The 26,213-nt window shown below is 46.3% G+C and overlaps 1 protein-coding gene across 1 annotated transcript in view; it reads right to left on the reverse strand.

The window, feature by feature from the left end:
• Positions 1-10,360, reverse strand: part of LOC122387629 (aromatic-L-amino-acid decarboxylase-like) — a 114,191-nt gene extending 103,831 nt beyond the window's left edge. Inside the window, exons 1-2 of the mRNA XM_043377984.1 lie at positions 10,229-10,360; positions 637-762 (exon numbers count right to left, since the gene is read on the reverse strand). Coding sequence (XP_043233919.1) covers positions 637-716 — 80 coding nt within the window. The 5' untranslated portion in view covers positions 717-762; positions 10,229-10,360. The remainder of the gene's footprint in view (positions 1-636; positions 763-10,228) is intronic.
• Between the last annotated feature and the right edge of the window lie 15,853 nt (positions 10,361-26,213).

The raw sequence follows: 26,213 nt of genomic DNA on the forward strand, positions 1-26,213 counted from the left end.
GTACGGCTCTCGCGAGATTAAGCGGTAGGTTTTGCACTTTTACATTTCCGGTTATATCTCAGAAACCGCTCAATCTACGATGAAGCCATTTTACACGATCATGGCCGGCTTGTGAACCAACAAGTCAATCGCATCTTCAACACTTAAAAGCTTAAGACGACGAAGATATAGCCCTAAGTACACTAAATTTTCTAGGTGCAAAACCTACCGCTAAAACCCGCGAGACCTGTACTTCGTCGATAACATTTTTTTTGGGGGGGGGGGGGTCAAAAAGATATGTTTGCCCCCACCCTGGAAGATGGGGGGCGCCGTGCCCCCGCTACCCCTCCCTCTCCCCCGCTTCCGCCGGCACTGATTTGTAAACCTTCCCATTATAAGTCGATGGGGAAAAATTCAACTGCATTATTTTTAACTGAAATGTGTCGCAATGGCCAGCAGTTATGCCATGAATGACATCATTCATGACGAACCTTGACTGCCTTGAAGTCCTGTTTGCCTCCGGCGCCAGTGACAGGGCTGTCCTTCACTCCCCTCGCCCTCCCTGCACCGGGGCCCGTAGGTTGGGATCCCTCAGCTGTGAGCAGGCAGGGGCCAGCTCACGGCTCACCCTTGGTTGCAGAAACAGTTGGCACCCACCTTTCCCTAATATTCTGCAGGTAGTCGGCGACGTAGTCGATCATTTCCTTTCCAGCCTGTCGGAACTGCTCGTGGTCCATGACTTTTGATGACTCTGTCTGCTTTTCTGAATGTTCGGCCTGGCTCCTGCGAAAGATAGATGGATAGATCGATAGATAGATTAATCGAAGAGAGAGAGAGAGAGAGAGAGAGAGAGAGAGAGAGAGAGAGAGAGAGAGAGAGAGAGAGAGAGAGAGAGAGAGAGAGAGAGAGAGAGAGAGAGAGAGAGAGAGAGAGAGAGAGAGAGAGAGAGAGAGAGGAGGGAGAGAGAGAGAGACGAGCTGCAATTATACCAATAGTAGTTCAAAGACGAAGGTTATTTAAGGTAGTCTCTTTTGAAAGTACCCATCGGTGCACAGAGGAGTGGACGCTTCCTATCCCGCCCGCGTCTGAGCATTTATATTGTTATAAAATCTTACGGATGTTGCACTACATGCACAAGACAAGGGTTATCGAGGAAACAAGGGAGGTTGAGATACGAATTTTATCTGATACGGTAGAAGAGGGAGACGGGACACTTCTTCGAGCAAAAGCTAATTGGATTAACCCGGCGGCCGCTGGGCCTCCGCGCCACCCGCCGGCCGCTGGGGGGGGGGGGCATATAGTTGCCCCCCTTTACTTCTGCTACGATATCGTCGCAACGCGACAAGATAGAGAAGCAAAACGTTGCACACATCTTCCTGAATATCTAGCCGAGGCTGTGTCCAAATTTGGTGTCGATTTCATTTGAAATGACGTCACAGTGACGTCATAAGTCAAATTATAGATTTGCGACTCTCAGTTTCCTCACGATATATCAGATATATGGGACCGAATATAAAGGGCCGATTATTGGTCAGGAACTAGATGGAAGTGTACTTAGATGTTTTAGGATGACAGCAGGTGCTATCTAGTTCATTTACAGTTGAGTTTCATGCTCAGCGACATCAGAAACGGTCCGTATCGGAAAACGACAATATTTTATGACGTCACTGTGACGTCATCTTAAGTGCTACAGCCACCAAATTTTGCTAAAACATTGCCTACCCAGTAAACATGACGACGTCGGCCCGACGTCGGGCCGAGGCTCGGCCCGACGTCGGCCCAAGGTCGGTTCCACCTCGGCCCGACATCGGCTGGACGTCGGATATGCCCGCATGTTCCGACGTCCAGCCGAAGTCCAGCCGACGTCGAGCCGACGTCCGGCCGAGATCGTTTGCCGAGGTTGACGAGATCGTTTGTCGTTGGACCGACGGGGCCGACGTCGGCATGTTTATTGGGACAACGCGCCAAAAATATCAACCGGCGGCGGGATTCGAGCCCCCCAGTCGCCGACGTCGGCATGTTTACTGGGACAACACGCCAAAAGCATCAGCCGGCGATGGGATTCGAACTCCGTGTCATTCGACGCGAGGTTAGTGCGCTAACCACTACACCACACAGCCAGCTAACGAATCCGGTTTGTTTTGTTGGGTTATGCCCTTTCGGTCTGACAAGACCATTTCAGAGCCGGAAGGATCATAGGACGGAGACATTGGTCTTCTTGGCGAGCACCCTGGGTCGGGGTCCAGTTCATATAGAGTCCCTGGTCCCATTGCTATTACGTGACACTTATTGGAAAGGGCGACCCCGCAATGGATTCATAGGTATAGCCACTCTTACACACCTGCACCAACGTTTCCCAAAGTGTCCCTTTGATAAGTGGCACTTTGGCAAAGTGACATTTGCCGACTGGCCTTTCTATATGAACTGGGCCCGGCCCTGGTGAGTTGCCGGGGCTGAGCCTGACCAAAGGATAGGCCGAGCAGCCCCCAAGCACTCACCGCACCCGGCTACGGGCGAGCTCGGCTTACGGGCAATCCCAAATGGAATAAAGTTTCCCGTCCAGTCCGGATCAGGGGGTTGCGGCGTGGAGGAAGATTTGAGTTTCCTGAGGATATTTTGAATACAGAAGCTCTTTATGAAACATGAAACATGTACTTTATATTATTTTAACGGTCAAAACAGCGGCCGATGTCGGTCCGACGTCGCCCCGACGTCGGCCCGACTTCGGCTGGACCTCAGCAATTGATCTCGGTCCGACGTCGGCCCGACGTCGGCTGGACTTCGGCTGGACGTCGGAACATGCGGGCATATCCGACATCCAGCCGACATCGTGCCGAGGTTGGACCGACGTCGGGCCGACGTCGGCATGCCGATGCCGAGTTGCCGACGTCACCCCGACGTCGGCCGACGTCGGGCCGACGTCGGCATGTTTACTGGGTAGGTATTCATTTGAAGCTATGCCAAGTTTCACGTTCGTAGCTCATCAGGTTTTGGAGATATTCCGCAAAACGTAGGTAAAGGGGGGCAGCTTTATGCCCCCCCCCCCATCGGCTCGTGGGTTAAAATAGATATATACCACTTTCCTCAAATAAGCTTTTTTTCTACAGTTTTATGAATTTGTATGCTTCAAATGATCGGAAAAAAAAGCTTATGATTACAAAAGGATTAAAAAAATCATATAGGAAGAACAATTTTACATCTATGATAGATGCTAAACTGTTTGCAGCGAAAGCTTACTACGCGTTGACCAACCATATTGCATAGTTCAAACCAGCTGCATGCTGATTGGCTGACAATTAGCCTCTGCCACAGGTGGCTGCATTCTTGGCATTCTTTCCTAAGGCACTAAATTCCTGGGCAAGGGAATTATTTCGAAACGAGGAGTAGAATATCTTTGCCTAGGGTGATCGTTGGGCCGTAAAACCAAGTGATTTAGGCTAGTCTCAGCTCAAGCTACAAAACGGTTATGTCAGTTTAAAACCCCATGTCAGGAGTGGTATGGTATATTTCCTCCCGCAGTTTCCGCAAGTATCGAAACGCTGGCGCTAAGCGCGGCCGTTTTTGTCACATTGTATCATACATTTTTTACACATGCTGTCAAAATTTCAGACCACTTAAAGGGACCCTCCCACCTTAACATTAGTTTTGAGTTGAGATAGCCAAGTTTGCGGCCAGGCTCAGAAACCACCATTTATCCTGGTCGCAACCCCCGCAGCTTTATAGTGTTCAAGAAATTTCTTCCCTTTACTTGCAGGGTGGGACCAGCGTAGTCCCTATCTCTTAACACTAACGGACTCTGATGACGTCATCAAGCCCATTGACCGCGCGTTATAAAATAGAAGTCTTATATTTCAAAAACGGGCGAATATTTTTCGATGAAATTTGGTAGATGTTCATTTTCGCTCTTTCTGATTCACGGTACACCACTTTTATGCCAATTCATTAGCTTTTTTAAGGTGGGAGGGTCCCTTTAAAGGAACTATCCCACCTTCTAAAATGTTGTTAAAACCAGTTAAGTTGTGCCCGACTTTAAAGATTGGATGACCAGGAACACGGTTCTGGCATTTATTTTTCATTAAACATCTTAGGCTTCCCATATTCCAAACACAAACTTTCAAATATGTGACGTCACAGCCCAAAATTACCTCCTTCCCCAGGCCACATTACTGTCATAAAGCTCATTCTTTTTACTCTGTAGGCACCACAACAAAGTTCAGACCAAGTTTTAAGCGATTTTTCAACGAACAAGCCCATTTAAATCAGAATGGATAAACGAGGTGACGTCACACTAACGGTCGCTCCATGTTGAAGATAGGGCCTTGCGCAAGGCCCATTTTCAAATGAAGGGAACGAATTTCTTCAACACCAAGAGGCCGCGGGGGTTGCAACCTAGATAGATAGTGGTTTCTGAACCTCGCCGCAAACTTGGCTATCTCAACTCAAACCCCATGTTAAAGGTGGGATAGTCCCTTTAAGCGCAGGTCACCAGGTCAGATCAAGTGACATCACCTCAAAATAAGTGTTGATGCTTGCCTCAGCTACACCAAGTGACGGATCGCTTTAAAGGTAGTGTGCCACCTTTGAAAGATTTCCCGTTTTATTTTTCCTAGGATAAGAAGCTTCTGTTTTTACCTAATATCGCAAAAGAAATAAAAAATGGGCCTGGAATAGTGCCTTTTTCGCCTAAAAGTTTATCGGTTTTTAGATATGTATAACAACTGTTATGGGCTCACCTGCAAACAGGCGTCGGGCAACAATCGCGAATGCGGCGCACTTGTGACAATAAGCAAAGGTCATTATAGTGTTACGACCATACGACGTACGGGAATGAGTTATCAGCTGTCTAATCGTAGACAACACAATGTCGAGCCTTAAACTGTAAGCCTGTATTGGTATTGTTTCTTAAATTTGGCTGTCGAACATTAATTTGTGGTTTGAAACATGATTTTATGTAAAATAATTGATATGAAACAGCCGTCTCTTAAGTTATGACCCCATTACACCACACGCAAGTGGCAGAAATGACAATGATCAGCTGACGCATTTTTCTTGGCCGAAGTCAGAGCGCGCGGCCCGACGCACCACGCGTATTTGGAAATTCCGACCTCGACGAGCATCAGAAGCCACCTAACAGGCGTGTTCGAAACCGCAGGAGATGATGATGAACGGGTTTATCGAAACTTGATTGGATGAGCCTATCGGTAATAGCGATTTTAGTGTGTGCATTTATTGTTCATAGTGGTGTGAAATGTGGTTGGGGTACGACCGACAACCCGTCGGGGCGAATTTCGCACTGGGGTACTCAAAATTTGAAGAATTTAAGACGTTTCCATAAGTTTTGAAGGTATGGATAAGTTCTAAAAATCCGGTTCTCCTTATCCGGGTCATTAACTCCATATGGTCCAGGAAAGCTGACACACTACCTTTAACCCGCGAGTTGCTGGGGGGGGGGCGTTAAACGCCCCCACTTTTTTCGCCGGGCCATAGCTTAAAAACGGCGCGCCGCAGGCGCGCCAAATTTTGGGCACCTGTAGGAAATTGATTGAAGGTTATTGTGACAAAGTTTCAAAAAAAATCCGTCGGAAAATTTTTGAGATATCGAGGTTTTAATGACGTCATGATTTCTGAGTTTTCGACCAAAAACGGCATATGTTCGAAAAATCATATAAAATCACAGAATAAAGATACAGACATGCCGTTAACGCCATTAGACTGCCAATACCTAGAACAATCAAATGGCTATCTTCGATTATTGATTATTGTTCCACATTTTCCAAAATCTTGAACTGAATCTTGGCAATTTCTCGTGACTACTTCACGACCATGATGCATGCATTTTTTAAATTGAACTTTTTTAGCCAAACACGTACACATGTGATAAAATGAATGTCACCATCGTGTCCTACGCCCCAAATTACCCATAAAACATGTGTCACAGGCTGCGAATATCAGTTTTGATTTTCGGGGATATGTGCCTACCCGGTTGACCTGACCTTGACCCTGACCTATGCTTGACTGACCCCTACATGGAGCTGACACTCTTGTAGGCCTTATATGATGGATTGTGCACCGTTTTGACAGAGTTTATGACGAGAGGCGCCCATTGCGAAGTCCTGAAGTCCATGCTTCTGAAAGCCCGATTTCAGGTGTTTGACCTGACCTTGACCCGACCTGTGACCTCAAAATTTAACTTTACAGTACTCATCTGAAGCGTCTCGTCGCGTTCTTTCGTTTGCCGCCTCGTGCGTTTCGCTGCACCTATTGGTTCTCGAGTTATCGGCTGGGGGCGTTTAACGCCCCTCCCCAGCAAACGGCGGGTGGCGAAATACCCCAGCAACTGCCGGGTTAAAACTTACAGCAATTCATAAATGCAGCATTATGTACAAAGTGTTTATAAAAACTATGCGGTGCATAATTTTTATATTGGTGACCTAAAATCAAGTGAATTTTGCGATCTTTTTTTCTTTTCTTTTTCTAAATAGTCCACCATCCATTAACAGATGGCCAGGAGTGTAGTGACCTCAAACTAAGTGTTCCAGAGTACGGCAGAATGCATGAAACAGGTTAAAACAGGTAGGAACTCACAGAACAGAATCTAAGGAATATGGAGATGTGCACAAACCTCCAGATCAAGGTCAAGGTCATGCTCAAAATTGACCTGAAACTTCGCACTTTTTCGTATATCTTGTACACTAATTTCCAAAATGTTTAGAAATATTCTGAAGGATATCAGGCACCTATGTACTAGGTGCGTTCAATAAGTAAGTTCCGGAGAGCAATTACATAAAATTCACGCGGTCTACGCACGTGATTTTTTCAGGGATTAGAATTCAGACCTTTATGTCGAAGTGACCGCATTTTCAGCTTCTTATTCCATTTCTGTGACGATATGGAGCGGATCAAATAACACCATTTTTTTTAGACTGCTTTAGAAATGGCATCGGCCTCCCGAGAGGATCAACGTTCAGTGATACGATTCCTAGCTATTCAGGGCTAGCCGGCGGCTTACATCCACGCCAACTTCGTGAATGTGTACGGGAGCCATGCTCTTAAAGATTCCGCAGTTCGGAAGCGGAAGAAAAAGTTTGGGGAGGGGAGGGAGAGCGTGCGCGACCTGGCACGTGCAGGCAGGCTGAGGACGATGGTCACAGCCACTGACGTCGCCAAAGTGGAGGAGATGGTGATGGCCAACAAAAAGATTACTGTCCAGGCGATAACAGAAAGCCTAAACATAAGCCTACGCCAGGATCATTAGAGACCATCTCCTGCCAGTAATCGCCAGTTGCCGCCCCGAGAAGGCCCGTGGTCGGTTCATCCTCCACCAGGATTGCACGCCTCCTCACCATGCCCTCGTGGCGAGGGATGCCCTGCAGGCAGAGGGCATCGAGGTGCTCTAACACCATCCCTACTCTCCCGACGGCACGCAGTGACTATTGGCTGTTCGCAGACATGAATACAAATCTCCGGGGCCGGAGGTTCGGCTCGCGGTCTGCACTCGGGTCTGCTTTTTACCAGTATGGCGAAAAGGCCCTCACTCAAAGCTTCCGTGCGGCCATCCAGGACCTGGCCAAGCGATGGGAACGATGCGTTCGCCTGCAGGGCGAGTTCGTCGAGCCGTGAGGCGTGAGCCATGTTTGGTTGAGATGTGCCAAAAAATAAACGAGTTATATCAAAACGGAACTTACTTATTGAACATACTGGTATGTATGTATTTACGATCATGGGCGATCCACACATGGCGTGGCGATTACTGCCCAGAGTCTGAGTCGGGTATAAGCATGCAGGAACAGAGACTAGTCGAACAACAACAACACAAACACACACACGCACACACATGTGCTACGATTTCTAACGTACCGTGTATTTATATATTACAAGACGAGTGCCTAATTCAGGTCATCACGAAGGTCTATCGTTTTTCCACAGAGACTTGACAGCGCGTGCGAATTTAGAGGGAGGCAGCTGTGAGAGTTCGGGAGGTAGGTCGTTTAGGAGCGCGGCGGCACGGTAACTGAAACGCCGCTTACCGGTTTCTAGTCTGGGACGCTGGAGCTGGAGAAGGTTATCCTGACGTGTATTTCTATTCCTGGTTAAGGAGTCCCGGTTTTTGGCAAACATAGAGGCAAGTGCTACCGGTTCGCCGTAGTGTATCGCCTTACGTGCAGTGGCCATGGTTTGAAGTTTGTACATAAATTCGGGCGGCATCCAGTTAAGTTTCTCGCGCAGGTCAGTGACGTGTCGAATTTGCGGCGGCCAAAAATAACTCGAGTAGCGAAGTTCAAGATCTTTTGGAGTCGATTCAGGTTCTTTTTTTGTACCATTTCCGTAAACTGAGAGGCAGTAATTTACTCGGGAGATGACTAGAGATGTGACAATGGTTTTGACGCTATTTGACAACCTATTTGTGGTTCATGTTACGATAAATGGCTGCCCCAAGGTCAAGGTCGGGCAAGAGTGTCCTTGCTAGAGGCTATTTCACTTACTCAAGTCAGCCATAATAATTCAGCCATTTTTGCTATCCTGACGCTCTAAATGGATGCTTAGAGCAAAATGGATGCCAGGTTCGTGATCAGCGGCTACAAATTCACCATATAACACCTTCCGTGTGTCAAGGTCAACCAAAGGTCATTCGTGGTCACATGAGGTCAACATAAGCCTTTATAATTTAATAATTTAAAACAAAATATATGTCAATCAAATCAATAGTCAAGTCAATCAATCAATATATGTCAAAATATAATCTATAATTTCTAAACAAAATATATGTCATTCGACGCGTCTTAACAAGGCGAATACGTTGGTACGGGGACCCGCAATTGCTACTGTACACGAACCCCAACTCTAGCCGTCTGTCCTGTCCAGTAACAACCGATAACATTGATATCGACCGCCGGTCCCTGTACAAGAGCAGCTGAGGTTTTCTCTGCGTGCCCTCTGACAGCTTATCCTTGCTCCCTGTGGGGGTGCTGGGACAATTTACTCAGGGTCGCTGTACAGTGGCAACTGCGGGTCCCCGTACCACTGCCTTAGCTCTACAGCCATTTTTGTTGAAGCTATTTGCGAAAAACTAAAATTCCGCCTCGGGGTCGTTGACCTGACCTCTGCCCTCAGGTCACTATTTTTTTGTATTTTCACCTAAGTCATATTCTACACAACCGTGCTCGAAATTTGTCTTCAGCTCTAAAACCCTATTTTTGTCAGCTGTTTGAAGTTCACGGCTGTGACGTAGAAATTTGCGTTAGGCGGCACGGGCGGACATCGATAGCAGCGCCTCTATCGGTCACTAGGGAAAGCTAGGCTGTAGGCGACGATATACCGGCTGAGTTGTCACACGTTGAATAGGTTTATAGCCATCCGTCTTGTGAAAAAGTTGAACTTTTGCCTTTTATATTTCTACAGGCAATTTTAGAAGTGTCTTCACATGGATTACAAAACCGTTTAGGTTATTGTATTCACTTCAAGCCTTCCCTATTGTTCTTGATGATGCGGGAACTATTTCTAATTAGTGTTTCTAGCTTAGTAAAAGAACATACTGTGCAAACGATGAAAAAAGCATAAATGGAAGATTTTAAATGCAATTTTCTCTAACAATTAATGGTAAATTCTCTACATATCAAGGAAAAGGTGCATGCTATTTGATAATTTAAAGTTCTTGGGGCCAATTGTTTTCTTCTTTTCTTACGTCGCCCCAATGGCCGCGAATACACTTGTGATAACGCCTATCGGCCGTGCAAGGGTCTAGGAAAATTGGCCCTGTGACGTCATCAATAGGGCTGGGTCCAATTTTTTACTTCAGGAGATGTAAAATTGATGGGGGAAAAGGTACTGAAAGTTTGGCGCCTCTACCGCAAAGCGCTCGGGAGCTATCGCAAATATTCGTCAGGGGGAAGGGAGTAAATATTGTCCCCCGGGCCCGCCAGGGCTAGGGACCGGTTAGTAGGGTGCCGTGCACAAGCTAGTTGGAGGTACCCCCTCGCAACTTCGCACGTGCAAGGCCCACCCTCTCGCTCGCTCCGTTGGTCGCCCCATAAGGTGTTTTACTGGTGAGATATCAATGGAAATGAAACCCACGACTTAAGTGTAATAATGAACAGCTTGAACGGTTTCCTAGAAGACATTTGAGGTCTAAGGAAAGGCATGATAATCTATTTTATTTCAGGGATTGTTAGGCGAAAATTTTCCAAAACTGACGGGCAGTAGCTGCTGGGACCGCACCTGGAGCGATGGGCAGTAGCTGCTGGGACCTCACCTGGAGCGATGGGCAGCAGCTGCTGGGACCGCACCTGGAGTGATGGGCAGCAGCTGCTGGGGTCCGCTCCGACAGACGGGTGCGCTCGGTGGACGGCGCGTGGTCTGACGCCGCGGCGGCGGTCAGACGCCAAGTGGGCCGGCCCGCCCCTCGGGCGCGCCACAGGTGGCCCAGTCCCGGTCACCGGCACGCCCTCTGCCCAGCCGTCTCGGCAGATCGTTACAGTCGGCCCCACCACCGGCACGCCGTCTGCCCAGCCGTCTCGGCAGATCGTTACGGTCGGCGCGATCGATGGCCGGGAGCCGCGCGCCGCGGCCGCTGCCAGCCGCGCCAGATACTCGCTGATTGTGTCAGTCAGTCAGTCACTGGAGACAACATTATCTCTGCCGACCGGCTGCTCTTTCCACCACCTGTAGGCAACGCACAAACAGTCCTCGGCTCCCAGCAGCCTCCTGGCAAACATATGTTTTTCGTGATGTGTCTTTTCCCCGGCCTTGACGAAGTCCGTGGGGCGCCGGGTAAGGGGAGTGGAGGGGGCACCTGGTTCCCTGAGAAAATTGTGCGGAGCAAAAGTATATGGTTGCCTTTCCATGATTTGCGGCATATGCTTTTGGTGCAAGTATTGTATTATATTATTCTCTGGTGATGATGAATTGGGGTTTTTGGGCGCCCGGACTACAGCGGTCATCAGCGGCCATTGTATTATTCTCTGCGGTCATCAGCGGCCATTGTATTATTCTCTGCGGTCATCAGCGGCCATTGTATTATTCTCTGCGGTCATCAGCGGCCATTGTATTATTCTCTGCATGGATTTCCTCTGCTTGGATTATCTCTAGAGACCCCAGGTGCACTATAGTATACATGGTTTCAGACCCGACTAAATGTTCGTGAATTGATTCCGAGATCGCATCGACAATGCTCATACGTTAGAGCCGTCCAATTGCAGCTACCTGGTGCCAAAAACACACCTCTCATTTAAAAAGCCGCCTTTTGGCCTGTCGGCTCGGCAGACACTTGAAGGCGAGGCTCTCCATGTTTTTTTTTTAAGTGAGTATGAACGGTAATGGGTTTCACTCTGGGTCGAGGAATATCCAAGCGTTTATACACTTCATACATCATGCGGGCTAAAATGACTGCTCAGGACGCAAACATTTCGAACGATACTTCTAGGCTTAAAGGGACTGTCCCACCTTTGCATTAGTTCTGAGTTGAGATAGCCAAGTTGGCGGCCAGGTTCAGAAACCACAATATATCCTGGTCGCAATATCCTCAGTTTCGTGGTGTTAAAGAAATTCGTTCCCTTCATTTGAAAAGTGGGCCTTAGCTAAGGCCCTATCTCTTAACTATTAACGGCCATTTGATGACGTCAATTACTCATTTGCCTTTTGAACGCCTGTCACACATTCAAGTGAAGTATCACTTGATTTACGAATAAGCCAATCAGAGACACTTTGGTTATTGTATGAGCCGCGTCATATTTGAGAGCAAATATATTTGCTGCCAAATTTCCCCTCACATTGACATGAAGTAAATCCTTCATTACGTCACAGATTCGATATAAATGACGTCACGATGAAATATAAAAGTCGCAATATCTCAAAAAGTTTGCGATGAAAACGCGTAAAAACTTGCAGAATTCGTCAAAATATCATGAGTAACATTTCCGAATCCTAAACGGTACTTTTTTGAAGGTGGGATAGTCCCTTTAACAATGCAGAGATCTAGCACAGAACCAGAAGAAAAAGTACTCGTTCTGACCCGCTGGCTTAGAGAGTGGTCGTCTAAAAACTCGGAGAGCCGGCGATGGGTGGGGTCGCTATTGTCCTTCAGCCAGTCACAGTTTAAATCCCTACAGATGACCAGGGGTGTCCCAGCATAATTGACGAAGAGGTGCTGAACTTGAGCCTCAAGGTCGCTGAAGTTGTCTTGTAGAGCGCCAGCGGTATGCCGTGGTGGTCGATATAACGATCCGGTGAGGAGCTGCCGGCCTCGCTCGAGCCCAAGCATGGCCCACTTTGACTCGAGTTTGCTGGCGGGGTTTCCAGTACCGGGTACGTTCAGACTCGATGAAGAGAGTCCGGTCTTGACGAGGATGGCGACGCCGCCGTAGCCCCCGTCGGGTCGGTCTGCTCGACTGATGACGAAGCCGGGGACCACGTGGGACCACGGTAGACGGCCGCAGCCGGGGCTCCGAGAGTAGCATAACGTCGAAATTTTGGTGTTGTAGCATGGCTGTTAAATCAAGGAGTTTTGGCTTCAAAATCTGAATATTGAGCGCGCCAATGCGTATGCTGCCCGACCACGCCCGCTCCCTGCGGCCCCTCTTCCCACGCGCACCGCGCCTCACGGGTCTGCCTCCTCTAGCCTGTGACCGCCGCTGCGCTTCTCGGCCAGCGGGCGAGGACGCCGGCCGGACGGCGCCTGGGGCGACGTGACGTCATGGGTCAGGGCCGGCGCGGCGGGAGGCGGCCGGGAAGCGCATTTACAAACTGTATACACGCCTTCGGAGCGCCAATCATATTGCACCAGCCGCTGGCGTGACGTCGGCCATGACGTCAGAGAAGGGGCGGAGCGAAGTTGGTTAGCCAGCTGTTTTCACAGCGCGGCGGGCGGCGCAGTGCGGCGGGCGGCGCAGTGCGGCGAGCGCGCGATTTTGTTTGTAAACAATCGTTGCCAAGGCCGTATTGGTATAGATGGTTGCAGCGTGATTGATTTTGATTGTTTGATTGATGTGATGCGACGAGTATCATGGATGAGGATACTTACGATAGCATAATTGGTTAACACAGTTGCCTGCAAAGTTTGAATGTCAATCAAACCGATCGTCCATCAAGTGCCTGTGGCCAAGTGGCTATGATCCTCGCATATCACTTAGAGGAGCCGAGTTCGATTCTTGGGGCGGCGAGTTTTTCTCATGAGCTCCGACGTCTAATTGAACGGTTTTACGTAAGCCTATAAGTAATATAAAGCAAACCCCTCTTATTGACGAACGCGGTTGGCGGCTCACACGCATGTTGCAGGTCAGAGTGGGTGGTATGAAACGACGCGTCTCGACCGTCTCCGTGTTGTTTGCTAGGTGTGCGCGCTGTCAGTGCACGGGTTTTGTGCATTTCGCCGAAAATCATTCTGGATTCTAATGAAATCGGACGTCTAAATAGGCCGACTCGGCGGCGCTCTGAACGGCAGACGGCTTAAAAGATCAACTTGAAACTTATACGCCCGTCTAGCGGCATCGATTTTGGCGAGGCACTTTTCGGATCTTCGGCATTTTGGAGCATAGTTAGAGATCCGAAAAGTGCCTCGCCAAAATCGATGCCGCTAGACGGGCGTATAAGTTTCAAGTTGATCTTTTAAGCCGTCTGCCGTTCAGAGCGCCGCCGAGTCGGCCTATTTAGACGTCCGATTTCATTAGAATCCAGAATGATTTTCGGCGAAATGCACAAAACCCGTGCACTGACAGCGCGCACACCTAGCAAACAACACGGAGACGGTCGAGACGCCTCGTTTCATACCACCCACTCTGACCTGCAACATGCGTGTGAGCCGCCAACCGCGTTCGTCAATAAGAGGGGTTTGCTTTATATTACTTATAGCTTACGTAAAACCGTTCAATTAGACGTTGGAAATGGGAAAAACTCGCTGCCCCGAGAATCGAACTCGGCTCCTCTAGGTGATATGCCAGGATCATAGCCACTTGGCCACAGGCGATTGGTGGACGATCGGTCTGATTGACATTCAAACTTTGCAGGCAACTGTGTTTACCAATTATGCTATCGTAAGTATAACTTGGTATTTCGGATGGTATTTCCCAAACAAGATCAGGGGTTTTAGCTAGTTGTAAATATTCAACACAACATTACGATTTCTCATCGAGTAGGTAAGCTCCACGATCCGCGAGTCTTCCGCTCCGCCCCTGCACTTGACGTCACCTGCCAAGCGCCGCTACAGCCTTTCACTCCGCCCATTGGCATGACGTCACGGCTCGGTCTCCGAAGACGTGTATACAGTTTGTAAATTTGCGGCCGGGAACTCCAGGCTCGGCGCGTGGACGACCCGGCCGGCGCACAGTGACGTCACGTACCAAGTTACAGACCGTGCGCATACTGCCGACGCCGACGCCGAGATTGGTTGGTCGCTGGGTATGTACATAGGGCGGGCTGCGGGCTGCAGATCAGCACCAGCAGCCGCACAATGGCCAGAAGAGTTAGGTGACGAGCCAAGTCACGATGCATGGCAGTACGATCAGTCACTCTCACGTTGATCGTGTGTCGTCACTCACGTCCGTTGTGATGATAGGCGATCCACCGAGTCAGAGTGCTCACTGAATACACTAGCACATGGCCATGCCTACAGCCACACGCACTCCCACTATCACACGGGAAAGGCTCGCTGCCGTAGACGGGCTGGGACGAGCAGCGCTCGCGTCCGCACTCGGCGGCACGCTCAGCTGAACTTGGTCATTAATTTGTGACATGGCGGCAATCGGCTGTACAAGGAGATTTTGGTAATTTTGCGTGTCATTTTCGTGATTTTGCACAATTTTGCTGCCAAATGACTTCCTTGTCACTTTCTTTATTCACTATGTTTTGTTCTTTTGCCATTAAAGAGGTCCAAATATAAAATGATGCTTACATACTCACAGCCATTTATCCAGACAAGCGAGGCTATAAACGCGGCATTTCCATTATAGTGCTTACACCTGTAGTGACGCTCGATGTTGTCAGGTTATCGCGTGGGGTAACGCCGCCCGGTTGGGAGGTATTGCCCCTATATATGATCATATATAGACATATAGTCTTGTATGCCAATGGCTTTTTCTCCAATGTACATCAAACTTGACCGGGGCATGAACGGAAGAGCAGAAGCCATCTTACAAATGGGATTCAGCCCGTTTAAAGGAAGATGAATAAAAACGAACTATTTATGCACTTTGGACGCATTCCTGCACGTAATGCACATCCAGCTATACACCAGGTGGCCAAATAGTACGACGGAAAATCATCTGATCGCAACAGCTCGCAGCTTAGCTTGGATCCACAGTATTTCAGTCGGTGACATGCCAGGGAAATCAGCTAAAATTAGAGCGCTCTATTTATTGATCCCGCTACGTCACCGCCTCCCATAGGGTCCTGTGTTGAGCTGGTGTCGAGGATTTAAAAATGACGCCGATTTTTGTACCCTTCTCACGAAAACCACTCGGACCGCCTGGAAACTAATTGTTCCGCTCTGAAAATTTCATGATCGACGGGAAAATGAACGAGGAAAAGATTGGTCCTGAAATAATTCTGAACTCCCTATAGAACATATCGAAATATAACTGCAAACTATGAGCATATCAAAATCGACAAAACAATACAAAAAAACTTACCACGATTTTTTATTTTCTATGCATCTATGTATGAAATCAGTCGGTTTTTCGGAAAGATCATATTTTGTTTAAGTCTCGCCCGCACATGCCATTTTCCCATCCTAGAACGCACATGGGTTGGTTGCCACCCCCCGCGCCATTTCGTTCCTGTTGGAGATAGAGCTTAGTGGTAAAGATCAACAAGATTTTTTGGGAGGAGACGAATTCAATGATACCCAGTTTTACCTTCTCAGGTCAGTCATTGACCTTCCAGGTCAGGTCAAACTAAAAAAGGTTGCTGTTTTGGGTCACCGTTGGATATCAAGTGCGCTGCTTATCATATACCGATGACGGTGCCGTTTACTGGTGCCAAGCCAGCTAGAACCTCTTTGTCACACTACCCGACCAGGTTTTCACTGCTGAGGTCATTTCAGGTCAAGTTAGGTCAAGGTCAATTATATGTGTTTGTATGTCTGGGTGTGTCTGTGTGTATACTGATGTGTGTGTCCATATTACATGAAATCATGATCTGAGAAGCTTTTACCAAAAATGCAGTAAAAAAAATTCACAAAAAGTAAATTCCGCTTGCCTAAAACGCAATTATCTTAGATGACCTAGGTTGACCTTGAACCTGACCTTGACATCTGTACATCGTCGAACAACATGTTCCATGATAGGTGGGATGTAAGACTGGAAAAAAGGCCGAAATCAAGGCGTCAAAGGCTCACAAGGCCCATCGCCAACGCAAGATGTTGGGAATTGGCCATTTGGGTCATGACATGACCTGAAAAATAAGGTCATATCTCCGAAACCAAAAACCACAGAAACTTGAAATTTTCAGTGGACATCAAGAAAGGATAGAGGAGCAGCTATACGAAAAATCAGCCTTCTAGCTCTAAAAATGTTAAGTGCAGAGCAGAAAGACTACCTGGGCGGGTGGCAACCATCCCCCATGTGCGGGCAAGGGTTAATATGTAAATAATTTGACAATTACAATCGAGAAAATAAAACATTTCTGCTGGGACAGCTGTTTTGGCGTTGTGCCAGAAGTGTTGCGTGCGCGGACCGCGGTGCTGGGTGGTCGTCGGGACGGAGTTGTTTTTTATATTGGTGGTGCTATTTATATTGGTGTACGATGTCAAATGCGTACTGAAAACTTGATTTGAAAAATTAAAAATTGTGGATTTTTTTGCAATAATGCGTATAACTTGGCCATTTTTGAAGATATTTAGCTAAAACTTGCTAGAGTTAGTCATAAGCATGCGTTCCGTCACATATATTACGTTTTTTTTTCGAAAAGTCAAAAACTTTTTGAAAAAAATATAAAAATATAAATTTTGAATATTATTATATAAAATTTTCGAAATTTTCAAAATTTTGAAAATCCGAGATTGCGGTTTGATAGCGCAGTCAATTCTGAATCCTTTCATGCAAAGAAATTGGATCTAGCTTAAAAACTGAGCTCTTGGGAGCGATTGCCGTGGCTCAATGTTTGCGTCGAAATCGGCCGAACATGACGTCACTCTGACGTCATTTCCGGCCGACCTATGGTAGCTACGAAGTTCAAATTTTGACACAAGGTGTCAAATTGATGCAGCCGAGGGTACTGAAAGTTTGGCGTCGATATGTCAAGTGGTTTGGAAGTTATTGCAGAAAAACGGGAGTGGGGCTATGAATAGCCCCCCCCCCCCAGCGGGGCGCGGGTTAAAACCATACCTCTAAAAAACTTTGTGATTCTGTCACATCCCAGAAGTTTGAAACTCTGGCTTTTGCATGAGAAAGTTAGCATGAACAATTTGTTCATCTCTGAATTTTCATATCTTAGTCATTAGGATGAAATTGAAATGTTCTTCTTTTGGCCGAAAATACCCTTAAACATCGTGATAGAAGTACACATGACACACTGAACCGGAACTTGTACCTGTGACCCCTTTTATGCCGCTGAGATCATCTCAGGTCATGAAACGTCTCCAACTGTTTTTACCATAGCTTTAGACAGAAACATGCTAGAGCGCTGAGAACACCATGAATGTGTTCAGCTCAACAGTAGGTACGAATCGAATGGCATGCAAACATGACCTTTTAAGTGACCTTGACCTGAGGTCAATTTTTCATTTTACTTTTTAAAGTCAATTATAGTTTATTCGACGCGTCTCGACGAGACAAACGCAATACTGGTAAAATCAGCGTCATACAAGCTTGGAACAAAAAAAAATTGATGCAAAAACCTTTCCCACAAAAACGTCAAATTTTGATAGTTCTTACACCCTGAATGCTGAACCATTGACCTTAAGTCAAATCTGAGAACAATATTCAGAAAGGCCTTTAAAAGAGCTATTGAATTCACCTTTCCGCAGCACTGTAGCTCTATTGGTTCGCGACTGATGCGCCGCTTTGTGAAATGTTGTCAAAATGGGGAACAAAAGTTCGTGAAAATTTTACCTTTGGTGAACTCCAGTGACCTCAGCGATGACATCAAAAAAGTAACCTAGATGATTCTGAAAGATCTTGTATCGAGTTATCTATTGCTTTTCATCACGTCTTTATAGCTTGCTTACTTTCCGACATAATCTGGTGTGGCCAAAAATCCCCCCCCCACCACCATGACGAAACTGGCTGAGAGGCACACCCGGGCGCGGAGTAAGCTGACCTCAACGAAACAAAACGCATTCCATTCGACGCACTTGAGCATGAAGAACTAGATAGTGCCAATATCTTGGCTCTGTGACCATTTGTGGTGAAGCTATTTAAAACAACCCCGCGACATTATATAGGACACTTAGCCTGACCTCAGAGTTTATCGGTTGACCTGAGACAATAAACTCGGGTGCCAGTTGCTGCACCTCATAACGATGCGCACGCTCATTCTTATCCGCAAGACGCTAACTCAAATAGGAGCGATAAGTATATACAGAAAACCAAAAACAGGTCGAGGCCGGTTAAGCATTGAAGCTATATATTATGATACGAGCAGGTGAGGTCAAACAGCATGCACACGAGCGGGTGTGAATAAAAATGTGTATGAAGCATGCCTATTTTGTTATTTGCGAGTCGATGTGGCGCGCTGCCGATTCCTGACGTAATGGGCCGTAGTGGGATGCCGTCACACCTGCCGGACAAAGGTGGGCCGGAGTGCAGTTATTATGGATAAGGCTGACTATGTAAGTAAAATGAAAGAGCTGCTGAATGACAATGACACATACAAGAAAAGACCACACGGATTTGTCGAAAAGGCAAGTAAGAAATTCAACCAGGAGGCAAGAAAACTTCTACGAAAATCGGAAAAAGGAAAACAGCTATTGCATCTTTTAGAAGAATCACCGGAAACTCCAAGGATGCGTGGACTTCCAAAACTCCACAAGGACGGCATCCCACTACGGCCCATTACGTCAGGAATCGGCAGTGCGCCACATCGACTCGCAAAAGTATTGGCAAAGCCCTTATCGAACAGTCTGGGTGCCATCAGTGATGCACACCTATGAAACAGCAACGACTTAATTGAACGACTTAAAGGGACAGTATCATCGAAAAAAAATCAATGTATGGAGCTGATTTTTTTTTTTACTAGCATTTCTTATTTTTCTGAATCAGAAAAACATAGTTTGAGGGCGTATTTACAAATTGCAACCGAGCTCCGCCGTAGGGTATTTTATTTCCGCCGTAGTGTATTTCACTTGGGGGGGATTCTCTACCATACATCTGCCTGAGCTTAGGGTAATTACAATTTGTCGGCGACGTTAAAAAATGATGCACTTTTTTCGCAGGATATATACATACAGGGTGTTTCACTAAAAGTGTCAAAAAGTAAAAGGCCCTAATGCACATAATAACAATGTTTTCTATGGACATTTGCACATCATTCCATCCGCAATTGTTGGACATTTGAATATATAATAATGATATCACCATCACTCAAACCTATTCCACATATCCGCCGCTTCTTTTGATGCACCGTTTCGGCACGTGTCCGGAGGTGCCTCACAGCCCGTTTTCATCTTCAGCGTCCAGACTGTCGGCAAAGCCTTGCATTGTGCTCTTCAGCTCCAAAAGTGATGCGACTTAAGTCTTCCTCAGCTCTGCGACAGCTACTAACCAAAACCAAAGGCTAGCGGTGACAGATCGGGGCCTCGCGCTGGCCAGGGGCGGGCGGTGAGGCAGCTGATTATTCGGCCCGGGAACGGAACTTCTGGTCCAGCCAGTTCTTGGTGGCTACAGCCGTTACAGTGGTTGTTTCTGATAAATTGGGGGATTGGCTATCTCTGATATTGAAATAAGCTTCTTGTTATCTTAAAAGGCCCTAAAAAAGACCCTGACCTTTTCAACGATTTCCGCCGAGAGGTGGGGGCGACCCGCCTTTTTTTGGACTGGAACCGGCATCAAAGGAACCCTTTTAAACCTCTCAAGAAGCCCTTTGAAACTTTTATCATCTGGGTCGTGGCGAGGTGAGAGAGTGAAACGTTTCCTGAAAAGTCGGCGTACGGTTTTAATGTTTCTGATAGCACCAAATGTAAGTGTAATTCACCCCTCCTGTTGCGGTGTAAATAACCTGTTCTTGTTCTGTATAAGGAAAAAAAACGACTAGAAACTTTGGCCTCCTGCCCTCGCTCCGTATGAGTGTAAAATATATGTTAAGTGGCCAAAGCATAAATGTCCAAAAATTTGCAACAAAGCCACGTGCGCAACCACGTGCTTTGCGTATTTTATATATCTTTAATAAGCAGTTACTTTTTGACACTTTTAGTGAAACACCCTGTAGGACATCGCATGTGCATATTTCTGCCTTTTTTGGGTGCGCTTTATCGGTTTTTCGTGAGTAACTCGCGTAAAAACCGTCCGATCGCGACGAAACTTTCAATGCCCACGATTTTATCAATTTTACACCTACCCTGAAAATTTCATGACCCTGACCCAAATGACCTTTGACCTGTGACCTATTTCTCGAGACCATGTTTGGCCCGAATCGCGATTCGGCGTATGTCGGCTCGCATTAGCCGCGCGGTTGCAGTTTTCACGTGGTTTCAAGCGTTGAAACATGTGATATGATGCTGGTCCCATGCATTAGGGTGGGTGTCAAGGTCTCCTGAAGGTCAGGTCAGCTCAATGACCTTTGATGACCTCGGTTCCTTTTTCGAGTTTTGCATGTTTCTAGGCTAGTTTTTGGAGCTGATTTCGAATTTAGCAACCATTTGAACATTACAGGGGGTGTAACGAAATTATCCGGACACCTTTCTTCCCGCTGTAATCAAAAAGCAAAACAATCTGGTACTTTTTCTTTTAACTGAGCTTGTAGCCACCTTTAATAAAAAAACAGTGATGAATGTTCTAGAGCATTTCAGCCAATGGATTCTCCAGCACACTGGCTTTGATGCGGACCAACGCCGTCTAAACCTGTGCCTGCGGTTGAGCAGTGCTTATGGCGGGTGGCTCTTCATACACCTCCTGCTGAACAAGAGCCCACAGGTTTTCGATTGAATTGGGATCGCGACTTTTTCCAAGTCATAAGCGTTAGCCCAGAATGGTTGAAGGTTCTATCGGCATCACTTCCCGTTCTTTTAGGGACTTTTAAGTAGCGCGCCGCCCCGCATGAAGACAGCGTGGCTTGAATCAGGCATCAGTGCGCGTTCAGAAACCGTGCCCTCCTATGCCGTCTGGTTGAGCGCCTCCAATCATGCTCCACCACCTTCCTTGGAAAAGCTCCACCCTTGCCTATGGGGCAAAATATTAGGGAGAAAAACACAAAACAAGACAGATAAAAACAAAGCAAAAGTAACTCATTACCTAATGAAATTCAGGCTTGATCAAAAACATACTGTGGACGTCAGACCGCGTGGGACGCGACTTTTTCGCAATAACTTTTGAATACGTTGCCTCTCAAGAACGAAACTTCGGCAATGGACATTTCAGACCCCGGCCTAATTTTTATTATTAAGGTTTTTTAATGTCAAATAAATATTTAGGGTACTTCCCGTTCACTGGTAATGCTAAGTGAAATATCAGCCCGGATGGCGGCTATCGTCAGGCTGCTCGCGAAGCCCCGCCTACTAACTACGAATTCCCTGCCATCTACCGTTCAGACACGACTGCCATCTGTCGGTCGATCCTCACTCAGAACCGGTTCTGCATGCTGTGTGCGTCGGGTCTCAGATGGGCGGACATCTCGAGACCGAGATTGTTCAGTATGGCCTTTTACCAGGGTTTTTAATCCGAGAAAAAAACGAGATTGTTCAGTATGGCCCTTACCAAATTAACTATACGAATTATTGACTTAGCAGCAGGGATGCAGAGCCTTGAACATTTGAGTCAGCTCCAGCTCCGGCTCCGGCTCCGAGTAAAATGGCAATACGGCTCCGGCTCCGGCTCAGGCTCCCACTCAGGGCAAAATATGAGGGCTCCGGCGGATTCGGCTCCCCTCCGGCTATGCGTACCGGTGCATTACGGAAACATTTAAGTTGGGGCATATTGGGGCTTGGCAGGATAACACGAAGTGTACTAACGTTCCTGGCGGTTTGATATCTACAAGAACCTAAAGTTAAAATGTTAATTAAAAAAATTAACTTGACTGTGTAAATATATTATATTATTATGTATCTCATTTACGTAATTACGTTGACAAACTTATTAAATAATCATTTAATTATTTTCTGTTATTCTTAAATCATCGTAATATTTGGCGTACACGTATAGTCTTCCTATCTGGGTGACATTGGGTGACTGGCTGGGTGTGTTGGCAGGAAGCACCGCGTACCAACCCCTACGGACCGCGACTGACCGGTCTCGGGTCAAGTAGCGCCTCAGGCAACGGCCAGCCGAGGCGGAGCTTAGCTCCAACGTCACACTATGGCTCCGCCCCTTGTGGAGTAGCCTCTGCTCACCGAGAGTTTCAGGAGCAAAAATTAACATTACGAGTGAACGGGAAGTGCCCTAAATATTGATCGGACATTGAAAAACCTTAGTAATAAAAATTAGGCCGGGGTCTGAAACGTCCATTGCCGAAGTTTCGTTCTTGAGAGGCAACGCATTCAAAAGTTATTGCGAAAAAGTCGCGTCCCACGCGGTTTGACGTCCACAGTAGGTAATAGGTATCTATGTCAAATTAGAATGAAAGATTAAAATTAACCTGACCAGGCCTTACGGTCTGACCTGGTCCTAACCACCTTACTTCGCCTTACTTAACCCAATTCAACCTAGCCTACCACAACACCTGCAGAGGTAGGTACCTTCCTGGAAAAATGACGCCCAGGGAGGTGACTGTCCAACTTATTGGAATACTACCACGATTGCTTGTCAAAAGGTGTGTCATCATGCTCTTGTTTGACAAGTGATGTATAATAAATGTGAAATTCAATAATTATCTCCTGACTGCTGACTGTTGAGTGATCAAAATATTCAAATAATCAGGGTACAATGCTGTGCATAGTGCACACTAATCATGTTGTTTTTGTGTAGGCCCTCTGCACATTGTTGTGTGCACTGCAGTGTTATGTGCACCTTAAGTAAAAAAGTGACTGGTGGTACATGACAAAAGGTTGTGCAACTGTGAAGTTCATGCCCTTGGCCAAGCTGGTGCCAAATGCCTATAGCTATAGCAGGATCAGTGAGGGTTGTAGACATGCTACATACATTGTGCATTGAAGATATTGGCACAAAGTTCATCCGTAATTACTATGCTTAACACCTAATGTAAGAAGCGACATAAATGCCTAGATGATAAAACTCTCTGGTCAACATCACACAAATTTATTGACATACTTTGCAGGTGCATATTTACATTCATGGCAAAATATACTTTCGATTTGATTCAGAAACTAGTTGCTATTAAGCTTGCATTTTTGTAGGTACAACAACGACCATACATTGAATCATAAAAAACCTTCTCATGGCATTCATCACATATCTTTTTACCGAACAAGTACCTAGCTACCATGCAATGATTCTAAAATTTTCCGCAATCCATCTATATCTCAACTGACACAATGAATTTGAAATACCCTAACAAAACCTATAACTTTACATAAAAAGAATGCAATACTACAAGAACTATGAATTTCTGAAGTTATTCTCACATGCTGGAACGTTGAAACTCTACTTTTGTCGTCCATTTCCACGTTTGATTGAGCCATCATATCGAACTGCTTTCGTTCTTCAGTCACAAGCTTTCGCACAAATCTTGAATTTTTACACATCATCTTGAACCATGCTCCAGTCTTTCCAACAAGGTACTATGTAACATCAAAGCAATTTTGATTTGTTACAACAGCTTCTGATCATGATAGGCTTGAGGTTTGTTACACCATTTGCCAGACAAATCTCTACAAAATGTGTATCAATTCCCAAACTAAGTAATTGATCATATCAGTATTTGCAGTTTCCACACAATGTTTCATAATACTATTCTATGTTTATATAAAGAAACTCAAATAATCCACAAATTGTTATTGAAACACTCCCGCTTCAAGAATTCACAGCAATAACAGTACAAGTTCAGAAGCAAACAAACATTGCGCCAGATTTCGTATGAAACGCGCCATCGTCCTGAAGTTTCTACATTATAGAGTTCAGTGAGTTTCTACCACAGACGGTAGTTCAACCGCAGCCGTATAGTGCGAAAACCCCTGCCCACCTTACCCCACGGCGGAGCTCGGTTGCAATTTGTAAATACGCAGTTTGAGGACCGAACTCGGTGAAAAATATTTTTTTCATGAGCGAGTCATTTTCATGAGCGAACCACCACTACAAGCATGGCCGCCACTTTGGAAGCCTGCGAAATTACTACAGAACTGGCGCAGATAATACATTATTGACGCTACGCTTACGCGGCCGCTCTTCTGATTGAGTTGTCGTTAGGGAAAGGCAGCATTAGGTATTGCCCAGAAGATATCACGTGACAAGCTGAAGGAATTCCTTCAAGCTGAAGGAATTCCTTTGTTGAGCCGCTAGAATCCAAAGGAAACAGCGGAAATTGCCTACGACTATTTAATGAATTTAACGGTGATGAATAAGTGCGAAAAACGTTTTGGCTTTATAAAATTTGATGAAATGACCAGGGTAAAAGTTTTATTACTGGCGGTCAATTCAAAACGGCGCAAACATTTAAACAGTGAAGATAGTGAAGCACGATTCAAAGTGTAGTACACCTTTCGTACTTTGAGCGGCGATAGCGGGATAACGGTGTGGAGCTTCGACGGGATCGGTCTTCAGTTCCCGGACCAGAAAGGTGGGGCCTATGCAATGTCAAATTTCATCAAAATGGTGATACTGTCCCTTTAAAGACTTCGACTTCACAGATAAGTATAGTCGACTACAGAATGATGTTCCACTTTTCACTGGCAATTATTTGCCTGGAGTGGTAGGCTGTGCCGCATCACACGGGCTGAGTTCACAAATTATAGCTTTGTCCCAATGCTCACAATCGACACGCTTAATTGCATGATGAACGGCACAACTTCGCGCTCCGGTCAACTGATAGCTTCTGAGGAGTGGAACATCATTCTGTAGTCGACTATACATGGCTAGTCTTGATGAAAATCACTGCTCACGAATGTACCCGTAGACGACGCCCTAAAAGTGATCAAAGATGTAGTTGATAGGATCGATGCGAACCAGTTGCCGCTCGCAAAGTCTGACTACTTTAAGCTTGTGTCAATGTGTATGAAATTTGGAGGTTTTGTATTTGAGTCGGATGATCACAGCCAACACAGCGGGCTGGCAATGGGTTTACCCTTGAGTCCAGTAGCAGCGTGCCTGTATTTGAGAGAGAGAGAGAGAGAGAGAGAGAGAGAGAGAGAGAGAGAGAGAGAGAGAGAGAGAGAGAGAGAGAGAGAGAGAGAGAGAGAGAGAGAGAGAGAGAGAGAGAGAGAGAGAGAGAGAGAGAGAGAGAGAGAGAGAGAGAGAGAGAGAGAGAGAGAGAGAGAGAGAGAGAGAGAGAGAGAGAGAGAGAGAGAACTGTATTTACGGACTCATGGTCCAATTGTAAATGAGACAGAACCACTTTACACTGCCAACAGTGCAGTGTAACAGTGCCAACAGTGCCAACCCACTGCCAACAGTGTGTGTATTTGGAATGGCTGGAACAAAACAGGTACCTACCAAAATATTATGGGGAACAATGTTCTGTGGGTACCATACGTCGATGACGTGCTGGTAGTAGTACCAAAAACTATATATATAAATGCAATGAAAACCCTAAGCCTCATGCTAATAATTGTATTCAAAATAGGGCCAAGAAAATGAGACAACTGTTTCGTGCATAGCACATCGTTTGCATTTATATAATATATAATCATGAGCCTTAAAACCGCGCTTTCTTTCATCATAGTACCAAAAACGATCGATTTGAACGCCAAAGTCAACGAACTCAAAGCAGTCGACCCGAAGATTCAGTTTACTGTGGAAACAGAAAAGGGAGCTTCCATTGCTTTCCTAGATACGGAAGTAGTCCGAAGCGATAGTCGTGCAAAATTCAAAGTATATCGTAAGCCTACAAACCGGGAAGATTATGTTCATTTCTTTTCCGGTCATAGCGAATGAGTTAAAAGTGGGGTGGTCTTGGGCTTTTTCTTAAGGGCTTTTCGTAGTTGTAGTGAGGAGTATCTTGCTGAAGAAATTGAGCACATTTTTCCAGTTTCATGAAGCTTAAAT

Source organism: Amphibalanus amphitrite, unplaced genomic scaffold, assembly GCF_019059575.1.
Source record: "Amphibalanus amphitrite isolate SeventyFive unplaced genomic scaffold, NRLGWU_Aamphi_draft 000293F_arrow, whole genome shotgun sequence".
Lineage (NCBI taxonomy): Eukaryota > Metazoa > Arthropoda > Thecostraca > Balanomorpha > Balanidae > Amphibalanus > Amphibalanus amphitrite.